This window comes from Lissotriton vulgaris, chromosome 5, assembly GCF_964263255.1.
Source record: "Lissotriton vulgaris chromosome 5, aLisVul1.2, whole genome shotgun sequence".
Classification (NCBI taxonomy): domain Eukaryota; kingdom Metazoa; phylum Chordata; class Amphibia; order Caudata; family Salamandridae; genus Lissotriton; species Lissotriton vulgaris.
Genome location: NC_141693.1, coordinates 1,447,950,271 through 1,447,962,106, shown reverse-complemented (window position 1 = coordinate 1,447,962,106; position 11,836 = coordinate 1,447,950,271). Strand labels below are relative to the sequence as shown.

Genomic DNA, 11,836 nt, shown 5'->3' with positions numbered 1-11,836 from the left:
GGAGCAAAATATATGGTGTGTGTGTCACCGTGAACAGACACGCCAATCACTAGAAAATGTGGATTACTGCAATCAGGTGAATAATAGACCCAGCACAGGGTGTGCGTGCCACCGTGGGATAGTATGTAGATGAATCCTCAAAACTTTGGTGTGCTTATCACCGTGGAGTGACACGCTAATAATTGTATTTATTTATTTATTTTATTACTGGTACGCCTCACTGTGAAGAGACTCGCTAATGCAATGAGAAAAGTGGAATTTGTGTCTCCGATACACATGCTGGCAGACAGAAGCTGATGATTTATTTAGGTGAGCCCCAAAAGTGAAGAAAGGCACAAGAATCCCCTCACACAGATCGTTGCCAGTGAAGTAATTCTCACACAGCCAATGTAAGTTCAGGAGTTTATTTCCAGCCTCCGCTCTCCGCCGCAGAAGCATTAGAATACTATTACCATCAACATTCTAAGTTAAGCTCCAGGAAGAGGGAAGAACCACAGGAGGTGAAAGGGGGGGTTGTGAAGTGGGCAGACCTAAGTAAATTACTTAGAACTTATAGGAACATGGGGAAGGAAAAAATATACAATAAACATAAGATATAACTATGTGCACTCTTTCAACAAGTACAGACACAGAGTGAGAATGTGAATTCAAGCTTTATTGCAGCAGACATTTATTTTTGAGCAAAGGTAAAGAAGATCAGTGAATAAATGACTTTCGACTTGCTCAGTATAACCAAGTGTGCTGGCTGAGGGTAGCAAAACGGACTTTCCAGCCTTCTGCATCCTAATTCAGAACTTTGACACCTGAAGCAGACAGGTGGTCGAGAGAAGAGTCTCTCTTGTTCATTCACTAAACATATGGAATTAAATGCATCTTTTATATTTATTCTATACTACAAACAAAATAATTTACATGTATTGCAATATAAAGCTGCACACAATATTGATTTTTCTGGGTTGCATAAAAACAGAGGACGGAAACTTTAGTTGGGCGTAGCATGGTCATGAAATGTTAAAAAAGATAAGCTAGCCTTTGTTTTCACTATCTTTATACAGATTATTAGTTTTTATAACAGAATTCAGGCATTATTAAATATGAGTACTTTAAAGTATTTTTACATAAATTCCATGTGTTTTTCTGAAAACTACACTTTACCTGCCTCCTATAGAATCCAGTGGTCTTCAGCATATTCAGCTCCATCTCTGGGACCTGTGTCATGCATGTTGGCCAGGGTTGGATTGGAATCAAAAATCAGCCCAGGCACACCAGAAAAAATTGGGCCACATTTGCTTATTGCCTTTCCGCAAAACACTGCTTCAGCGAAGTTTTATGAAAAGAAAGCGGGTGGGGGCATGTTTTAACTTCACTTAGATAAGGAAAAAATGCACAGATTAGTTCACACTGCTGAGTCACACATAAATGCAAGTGTAACCACTTCTGCTCAGTCCCCCTGCCCACGCTCATATTAATGGGCCGGCCCAGCGAGAGAAAGGGAGTGATACCTCCGCCCATCTGCCTCTAGAAAGGCCACTCAGGCAGCCACTGGGTCGCTGGCGGCATCCTAACAGCACAGACAGCCCCCAGGCTGCCCAAAAAAGCAGCCCACAGCTAGAACTCGGCTACCGGCCATTCGGCCATTTCCCAAGTGCCCGTGTTACCAATCTGACCCTGAAGTGGGCACATTCCGCAAACACCTAAGATCTCACTATGAGTGTCTGGTAAAAAGGGCGGTGATAACGCACCCAATATTTCCAGTACTGGGTGTATTGGTCATTACTCTGTGACATCCCGTTGACCCCTATGCCGATGGGAATAACATGCAGAAGCTGCACGTGTAAACTCATCAACCAATTGCATTTATTGGAAAGTCCACCAGGCCTGACCTGGGAGATTTATTCCCAGAAATCATTTGGTATTACTGTCCCCTGGATACTGGTTGTGGTAATACTTCAGCACTTACGATTATCTTTGGGGCCAGTAACTACTGCTACTGACCCAGTCAGGAATTAAAAGCCACTCCAAGGGCCTAACTAGTGGGAAAGCAAATGAGACTGATGTTGCCCAAATCTGTGCTAATTAGCACAAGCTAAGGAATTGCATAAAACGGTTTGGTCATTTTCTAACGAGCAGGATAGGATCATAGCATTGCACGTACATGTATAGGGCAAATACACGCAAAGCCACTGGACTAACTCACCAGCCATGCATGCTGTGTTTACAGGAAAGGAATGTTTAGTAAGTAGTTATGCCTCCAACCACTCCACAAAACATAAAGCTAAGGACTGAGCCACCGACACAGTTTGTGGTAGATTCAGTGGCTTGTACACAGATTGTTAGGCCCTGCTTTGTGATCTGAATTGCCTCTGGTGAGCAGGCTGTGGTGGTTAGGGAATATGAAATGTTTGCTAGAACAGCTCTGTGCTGACACTAACCCCGCCCACTTCCATGATGGGGGAGGCCAGTGTGCCATTCCAACTAGCGTATGATACACTCTTTGCTTCTAGTGTGTAGAATCTAAGCACAGCTTCGGCCCTATGTACAGCTAGAAGTACAGTAAGGCTGACTAGGTGCGAAGGTCCACTGCAAGGCTTATGACGCAAAGACCATACAGCAAAATATCCTTTGATGGCATCAACTGGATAGAGCTCTGCCATTTACCTCTCACAGACTTATGCTAGTTAGTTATTCTTTCAAGCATGTATCTCTTTGTCTCGCCCAGTTTCTATGTGGCCTTTGTATGGAACAAGACAATGAAAGGCAATGATAGTAAATGCTACTAGGAGGTCACACTTTTAACTTCAAGTCTATTCAAAAGTGTCATATGTGAGTCGGCTGGCACGGCCCACTCTGTAAAGGGCTGCAGGATACTGAGTTACTCTAATTTGGGCACTATCTATTGCAATGCCCTCCTTTTCCCTTGTAGGAATTAACAGCGAACTGGTTGCCAAGCTCAAAAAAGCATAACTCTCCTCTTTGCATGGTAACGACTTGAGGTCCTTGAGAACATAGGCTGTTGTGATCATAGGTAAATAGTCATTTTGATAGGAACTCTTTGTCCTCCCCTGGTGCACCACTACACATCACAGGAGATGTCCAAATACCTCCCCATGTTACAGTTCTGTGTCCGCCACAATGTGCTGCTTGTTGGAATGCCCGTTGGTGGCCACTGGTGTTACTGCTTGGCCTGTTCCGTTTTCTTGGTTTCCTGCTTTCAGATTCGGCTTGTCCGGCTGTCCTGGCTGATCGCGAGTGGCCACTGATATCAAGGTATTGTCGGGGCTATCGTTTCCAGCATAGTCTTCATCCTAATAGGAATATAAATGGCAATTCTGTTAAAGAGTGTTGCATAGCTAGTTTAATAGATATTAGTGGTTCCTGCAGTCTTGCAGAAGGCAATACTTGCCCCAACAGTCAGAAATGATTCAAATAATAAAATGATGGAAGTGACCATGGAACATTTACTTTTAGTCAAAGAGGCTTCCATATCATTATTAGATAACTAAGGGGGAAGTGTAGCCCTTGACTTCCACGGCAATAGTATTTCAAAGAAAAACCTCTCATGCGGGTACATTTTTGTTATGCATTTAGTGTATTTATTTTACCAAATCCCAAGCCACTATTCACTTACAACTTGAATATCCTATGGGCTCCTCCCATCCTAACTTACCCTACTTGCTGTTAATCCAGATGGGAGCCCTAATGGATTGACAGTTCCAGTCTTATCTGTGGGACATCTGATCACAGGCCCCTGCCTGCTAAATCTTCTGTGACTCACTGACAAGCACTACAAACCTTTTGGGCGGCACCATCAAAAAATATGATATCCCCAGGGCTAGCACAGATGAAATTCTGGCTACTACACCAAGCACACTGGACACCAGCTCGCCTAGCTTCAATCGGCCGCAGAGAGAGTGACAGCTGCTGGAACTGCGGCACAGAAAAGGGAGACCTCGCACACCTCATCTACCACTGCAATAAGGTCAGCAAATTCTGGGGGAAGGTGTTCAGCTTCATTAACAAAGCCCTAGGCTGTACTCTAGAACAAACATTTGCCACAACTTCCACAGCACACATCACAGCAGACATAGCCACACAACAGGACAGAAACCTCCTGGACTTCCTCCTGATGACAGCAATCAAAACAGTGCTAGCCAATTGGAAAGACACCACCAAAGCCACATTCAAGGGGTGGCTGAATTGGGTGACTTTTCTCAGAGGGGCGGACAACACTGCACTTAGACACACACCAGGGAGGAACCCGAACAGAGTAATGTGGTCAAAACTAGACATATTCCTAAACCCATACAAACCCCCATGAACAACAAAATTTGCCAAACCAGCCAAACGCAACTAAACAACCGCCCAACACTTCTATGTTTTGTGTTACGCTATATATACCAATTAGTCCAATCACAATAACTTAAATGTTTAGTGTTATATGTGCGCAAGACTGTGGAGCAGACAAGAGTATTCTGTAAGACCAATCACTTAACCACAATCGAATACAGCCACCACCGCAAGCCGCATTGCCCTATGTGAATGTCCGAGAAACTTGTTATTTGTTATTTGTAACAGTGTTTTTTGTAACATGTAAATACCAATAAAAATATATAAAATAAATAAATAAAGAAGTTGTTCCATGAAATAGTATTTGGTATTTCTTCGATTGTGGAACTCTTTCCCCCAATCCCTTCGTATCTCCTGTATATATGTTTCCTTCCTGATGATGACCCTGTTCTAACTAACTATGCTTAGTGGTAAAACCCGAACAGCAACATATGTGAACCATCTCTTTAAAATGTTATAGTGGATTTTGATACCCGTATCATGGGTGTTGACTATACCATCATATCGTCCTTGTCGTCCACGTATTCTAGTTTATAGCACACATGCACTTTTTAGTCACTATATATCACTTTTCACTGCACCGTCACTTTTTAGGACCACTGTGTTTTCAAAGAAATATAAATATTGTATTATACTGTAAAAATTATATTTTGCATTATGTAATGGGATTTGGTCAAATAAATGCGCTAAACGCATAACAAAAACTTACTCGCATGAGAGGTTTTTACTTCTTAATACTATTGCTGTGGAAGTCAAGGGCTACACTTCCCCCACAGGGTCCCCTTTTTTGATAGCAAATTGTCCAGCCCAGATCCCTGAGTTGTCCCTTTTCCTTAGAAAATGATTAGAAAAAAAAGCAGGCTAGCCTGCTTTTAAGGCTAGACCAGAGTCCAAACCTGATTGAAATAGAGTGCTAAATACGTGTAAAAATGAAACCTGGGAAAAGCTTTTATAGGTAAGGCGAAATTATATTTGGAAAATCATTTGTAACCTGTGTCACATCAATATTTAGAACTATGTACAAAAGTTCTTTAGCAGGGACTTGGATACATAAAGGAGTTGCTGTGGGGGTATGCATACTGTATGCGAAGAGACAATTATGTTTTGAATAAGTGAGAGTAGATTTAATGACAAGAAAAAATTATGAGAGGTGCTAACCATATCCGGCATTAAGGTAAATAGATTTTAAGGAGAGAGTGGTGGGCAATATTTGTGAATGCGATTGAGTCGTAGCAGCAGCAGCATCCCTGCCCTGTTAGAACAATTGCAACAAATGAAGGTTACCAGAAAATCAGAAGGCCTTCATGGAGTTGAGAAGGGAGCTAACCCTCAAGCTATCACTGCTACAGTAAATGGCCGGTGTACAAACTTCAAGGTAATACAACTCACTGCAAGGCAGAAGTCTCACCTTTTAGATCATGGCTAATCTCATGGTGCTTGTGGAAGAACCCCTTTGTTAGGACAAAATTCCTCACCCATCGTAGGTGGCATGCTTCTTCATTGGGATTCTCCTTCAAAACCTAGTCCCTAGTCTCTTTTTCTTGATATTGTCTTCTGGATCTTAATGTTTAAATATCATTGGTATTTACTTTTCCATCTTAATATTTATGTTATTATTCTTGTCTTGTTCTGTAGTGTCTTGTGCTGTTTTCTGATATTTTTTATAAAATTGTTTTTCAGCCCTGATTAAGTTTTGAGTGTTTTGGAACGAAACGCGATGGCTGGACTGCTTGTTGGAAATATAAAGAAAGGACATTTGAAAAATAAAGGATCTATGAAAAGATATTTGATTGGACTTTTTACCTGGTGCTCCTCCAAATGTCCTTGACCAATATGCTGATAATACACAACTCTACTAAAAAGTCTCCTCTGCTTCAGGCATCCAAATGTCCCAGACACTGTCTGCACATCATTCAGGCCCACAATTTCCACACCTACCAGAACTTAACCCAACCAACACAGAACGTGTGTTGTTTTCTAAGAATAACAAACAACAAACAGTACAAGCATGGCTCAGTGACATTATTCTTGATGGATTCAAACTCCAACTTTCAATGAATACCAATTCACTTGGATTCACATTGGACATCAACCTGACCCTCAAAGAACATATTGCAAAAAACAAAGAAGGACCAGTAACAGCTCTCTTCGAAAAAAAGTAAAACTGTTTCTTGTAGAAAGTGACTTCATGGTAGCTACTCAAGCCTTTGTGCACTTGTATTCGGATAGTGGTAAAGCACTGCTCCATGACCTTCCATACTCCACATAGGCACCCCCCCGTAAGGGCATCTTACACACACAGCATTTCTCATCCAAAAGATTTGAGCATATCATCCCCCATCCTGATGGAACTTCACTGCCTCTCCTTACTGTCCATCATACATATTCAAAAGCAGCGGCATTATTTGCAAAGCCATCCTGACCAACATTCCTGTTTTTCTTGTGGACTAGTTCACCATCTCTGGTGGTTCTCGGTGCACCTACAGCCAGGACACCGTCAGACTGCAGATGAAGAAGTGTAAAGAAATAAAAAAAGCATTTACAATGCAATAGCTCTCGCAATGACATTTTTTTTTTACCTTCGTGATGCATTATTCAAATGGTGTAATTGAAAACGGCAATAGCTCACTTTGTTGTAATTGCGAAATCTATTGCATTGCATTTGTACTATAGTACATTCTCGCTCGAAACTCCATATTCTTTTACCGCACAGCCGTGAAGCAAACGATCCAGTCCGGATACAGTTCCAGAGAAGGTCAATCTAAGGCAGATGCGTCTGAGATGCAGTCACAGACAGACCAGGTACAGGCCATATAGATAACTTTAGTACCAGTACAAAGAACCTGTGCATTACTGGCATCAGCGCAAGCTTCACAGACAAGTACAAACAGACACTAACGTAGAGTTGACCCCTTGAAGACAATACGCAGCCAAGGCTGCTTTCTGATTACATGTGCTGCTCACATTTGAATGCCGAGCCCCTCCCTGACAGCCGTGCTCCAGGAGGCATGCTTCAAACCAGATCACTTCGAGCCAGTGGTAATGGAACGAGTTCCGGTGTTGATCAGTGTTGCATCCCTCAAGTCATGGGCATTGTGAAAAATCCAAGGTCACACAAAGAGCAAATGAGCCTCCACGCCGATCCAGCAGGAGAGTGAGCGGTAGACATGTGCTATGTGGCTGGTGGTGCATTTTGGAGCACTCTCACAAGTGTAGTAATAAAGCATGGTGTGGTATGTACACCACTGTCTTTTACAGACAGCACATTTTCCATTGAGAGGGCCACTAAGTTTGAAAAGACATGCAGTTTCACTGGTGTACAAATGACACTGTGGAAATTGGGCAGGCAGGCAGAAAGACATGGAGACAGGCTAGCAGGGAGTGATGCAAACGGTCAAGTCGATAAGCAAAATGTTATTGTGAACACCTTTTGAACACTGAAAACATGCGATACTACGCAAGCATGCTGCAGAGAACACTGCTATTTTTTGCGGAATTGACCACATGTAACCTTCTTCCAACACCCCCTGGCTACAGTAAATTCCAAGATGAGAGAGAGAGATGTTACCTATAAGGACCCTGGCTTGGTGAGTGTCGATCCACATGTACAGAGAATCCTCGTGCTTCCCGGCCTGGGAGGGCTCCGTGAACCACAGGAGGGCCGCGCAGAGAAAGAGGGTGCAGGAATGGGGCTCTTGGGTGGGATTGTTTCTGGGGTTGGTAGGAGGGTTATTATATGATTTGCAAATCGGCGACAAGCAGGGCTCAAGAGCATGGATGGGTCTGTGGGGGGCTGGTGTGGGAAGACGCTTTTTTTGCTTTGGTGGTTTGAGGACGGCGACGGAAGTAAGTGCCTGTTGGTACCTGAGTCGACCAGGGGAGGGGTTGTAGGTAAGCGTAGGGTTTGTGGCTTTAGCACTGAAGCTGAAAGGACATCTGCTTCCAATGAGCATTCCATGGTTTTCACGGTGTTGTTGGAAGTTCTCTGCCTTACAAATTCCTTGGGGCCTTAAGTCTTTGTTTTTGTTGGGGTGATGGGAGCAGTGTGCCTCCACAGAGGGGGTTTGGTTTCTGTCTAAGCTCTCTCGTTTCTCCAGCTTTCCTTTTCTGTTCACGTTTTAGCCTGAAAGCGGGGTGCTGCGACACCCAAACTTATATTAAATTAACGCCAAGCCGTCTAGTCAACCTTGTGGCCCACGCTGCTCGATTAAGCATGAACATTGGAGAGCTTTACATGGTGCTCATGTAAAGCGCCCCAATACCATCAGGTCGAGTTCGCGCTATGTAAGCCCAGGCTTGGTAGCGTTCAGTGCTTGCACTGCTCTTAATCCATGCCAACGCTGCCAGGGAGGGGCGACTCCCTCCCTGAACACCCCCACGGGTCTGCAGACGGCGCTGCAGCTCCGATCCAAGCGCGTAGCAGCTCTCCAGTAATAACGACCACCAGCATAACCTCTACCGAAGAGAAGCCGAAACAAGGATTATCTTTGCTATATCGAATAGTGAACGGTGTCGATATCAGTATCAAATAAACACATATATCTGAGTGGGTTGAGAATTTACTGCAAAAACCAAGGGCATAACCTGCATTTTACATTTAGAATGTAAGGCAGTAGGGGGTGTGGGGACGGTGTGAGAAATAAGAACAAGAGAGCGAGGAGAAAAAGATGGAAGAAAAGGGGGGAGGAAATGCCAGTGTTGTTTTAAAGATTCTGGGAGTTCCAGGCTCCAGACGAACACACGTTTTCAGCTATTAGGAACACTGAAGAAAAGAAACAGATGGCCCCTGCGCCGCCTCTCGAACAAAAGTGAAAGCTCATAAATAGATGGCCCCCCTTAAAGATAAGAAATTGCTTTGCAACAGCCACAAAGCAGACAATCCAGTCTGGATGGGCCGGACAAAAAGGAGAAAGGGCAGAGGCCAAAAAGCATCCTTTTCAATGGGAAGCCAGCGTTTAGCATAAACGCTGATGCGACCCAATCAATCAATCAATCAATACATTTATAGAGGACGCTACTCACCCGCGAGGGTCTCAATGCGCTGAAGGGTGGGGGTGGCCGCTACTGCTCGAATAGCCAGGTCTTGAGGTGTTTCCTGAAGGTGAGATGGTCCTGGGTCAGTCGTAGGTGTGTGGGGAGGGAGTTCCATGTCTTGGCGGCCAGGTAGGAGAACGATCTTCCTCTCGTGGTAGCTCTGCGGATCCGTGGGACTGTTGCGAGGGCGAGTCTGGCGGAGCGGAGTTGGCGGGTAGGGGTGTAGAACGAGAGGCGGTTGTTGAGATATTCGGGGCCCATGTCGTGGAGCGCTTTGTGTGCCTGGGTGAGGAGCCTGAACGTGATCCTCTTGCTGATGCGGAGCAAGTGCAGATTTCTCAGGTGGGCAGATATGTGGCTGTGGCGAGGGATGTCAAGGATGAGTCGTGCGGATGCGTTCTGTATGCGCTGAAGTTGTTTCTGAAGTTTGGCTGTGGTTCCTGTGTAAAGGGCGTTCCCGTAGTCCAGTCGGCTGGTGACGAGGGCCTGGGTGACCGTCTTTCTGGTTTGTGTGGGGATCCACCGGTAGATCTTTCGGAGCATGCACAGGGTGTTGAAGCATGAGGATGAGATGGCGTTGACTTGTTTGGTCATCGTGAGGGAGGAGTCCAGGATGAATCCCAGGTTGCGTGCGTGGTCCGTGGGTAACGGTGCTGTGCCCAGCGCTGTGGGCCACCAGGAGTTGTCCCAGGTGGATGGGGATTGTCCGAGGATGAGGACCTCTGTTTTGTCTGAGTTCAGTTTCAGCCGACTAAGCTTCATCCATTCTGCGACATCCTTCATTCCTTCCTGGAGGTTGGTTTTGGCGGTGGTTGGGTCTTTGGTGAGTGAGAGAATCAGCTGGGTGTTGTCAGCGTAGGAGATGATGTTGAGGTTGTGTTTGCGTTCGATGGCGGCGAGGGGGCTCATGTAGATATTGAAGAGGGTTGGGCTGAGCGAGGAGCCTTGGGGTACGCCGCAGATGATCTTGGTTGCCGTGGAGCGGAACGGCAGGAGGCGGAATCTCTGGGTTCTGTTGGAGAGGAACGAGGTGATCCAGTCCAGCGCTTTTCCTTGGATCCTAGTGTTGTAGAGGCGGGTTATTAGGGTGCGGTGGCAGACGGTGTCAAAGGCGGCTGAGAGGTCTAGGAGTATGAGGGCGGTTGTCTCCCCGTTGTCCATCAGAGTCCTGATGTCATCGGTGGCTGCGATGAGGGCTGTCTCGGTGCTGTGGTTGGCTCGAAATCCGGATTGGGATGGGTCGAGCGAGTTGTTTGCCTTGAGGAATGCAGTCAGCTGTTTATTGACAGTCTTCTTGATGACTTTAGCCGGGAAGGGAAGAAGAGAGATGGGGCGGAAGTTCTTGAGGTCTTTAGGGTCAGCTTTGGGTTTTTTCAGAAGGGCCTTGATCTCTGCGTGCTTCCAGCTCTCTGGGAAGGTGGCTGAAGCGAAGGAGTTGTTTATGACGTTCCGGAGGTGGGGTGCGATGATGGTGTCTACTTTGTTGTAGATGTGGTGGGGGCATGGGTCAGAGGGAGAGCCAGAGAAGATGGTGTTCATGACGTGGGTGGTGTCTTCTGTGCTGATGGGGGTCCAGTCGCTTAGGGTGGTGGTGGGGGTCGTTGGTTTGGTGACTGGAGGCGGCGTCTGGGCGTCAAAGCTGTTGTGTATATCTGCGATCTTGCGGTAGAAGAACGTGGCGAGGGAGTTGCAGAGGTCTTGTGATGGTGTGATGTCGTTGTTGCTGGCGTTGGGGAGCTCTTTTACGATGCTGAAGAGTTCCTTGCTGTTGTGGGTGTTGTAGTCCAGCCACTCTTTGAACGATGTCCTTTTGGTGGTACGGGTCAGCTGGTGGTGTTCGCAAATGGCGTTCTTGAGGGCTGTCATGTTTTCTGTCATACGTTCATGGCACCAGGTTTTTTCGAGCGTGCGGCATGATTTCTTCGAGTCTTTGAGGGCATCGGTGAACCATGTAGTTTTTCTGTTGCTGGTCTTACCTGGGGGTTCTTCAGCGGAGCGAGGTTGTCGGCGCAGTTGGTGATCCACTGTGCGAGATTGTGAGCTGTGTCGGAGGTGTCGACTGGTGGGTTCTGGTTCAGTGATGTGGTAAGCTGGTCTGTGGTGACTTTGCTCCAGCATCGGCGGGGGATCTGTAGCGTGCGGTGGTGTGTTGTAGTCTTCTTGTAGGTGAAATGGATGCAGCTGTGACCCAATGAAAATGATGGGCGGGGCTTCGAGCTCCTTCTGAAATCTCCTCTCTAACAATATGTCTCGCCGAGCGAGCAGCACATGCGCTGCAAAGCTAGGCGAGACCTAAAAACAGGACCGCAGGGCTTTACCATCCATGCAACCAGGATCTGGAACAATACCCCTGTATCGATCTGGACTGCCCCATGTTGCTTCAATTCAGGCTTACAATCTTCCTGTATTATATGACCTTTCAAAGAAACCAATGTTTTATCAAATAAACATATTT

General features: G+C 45.8%; 1 protein-coding gene across 2 annotated transcripts in view; it reads right to left on the bottom strand.

Annotated features, from left to right (window-relative positions):
* Nucleotides 1-634: 634 nt before the first annotated feature.
* Nucleotides 635-11,836, bottom strand: part of LOC147712722 (uncharacterized) — a 254,238-nt gene continuing 243,036 nt past the window's right edge. Inside the window, exon 5 of one of the 2 annotated variants that reach the window (XM_086923372.1) lies at nucleotides 635-3,305. In XM_086923372.1, the coding sequence (XP_086779498.1) occupies nucleotides 3,111-3,305 (195 nt within the window). In that variant the 3' untranslated portion in view covers nucleotides 635-3,110. The remainder of the gene's footprint in view (nucleotides 3,306-11,836) is intronic. The other variant, XM_086923373.1, reaches the window with a different exon arrangement.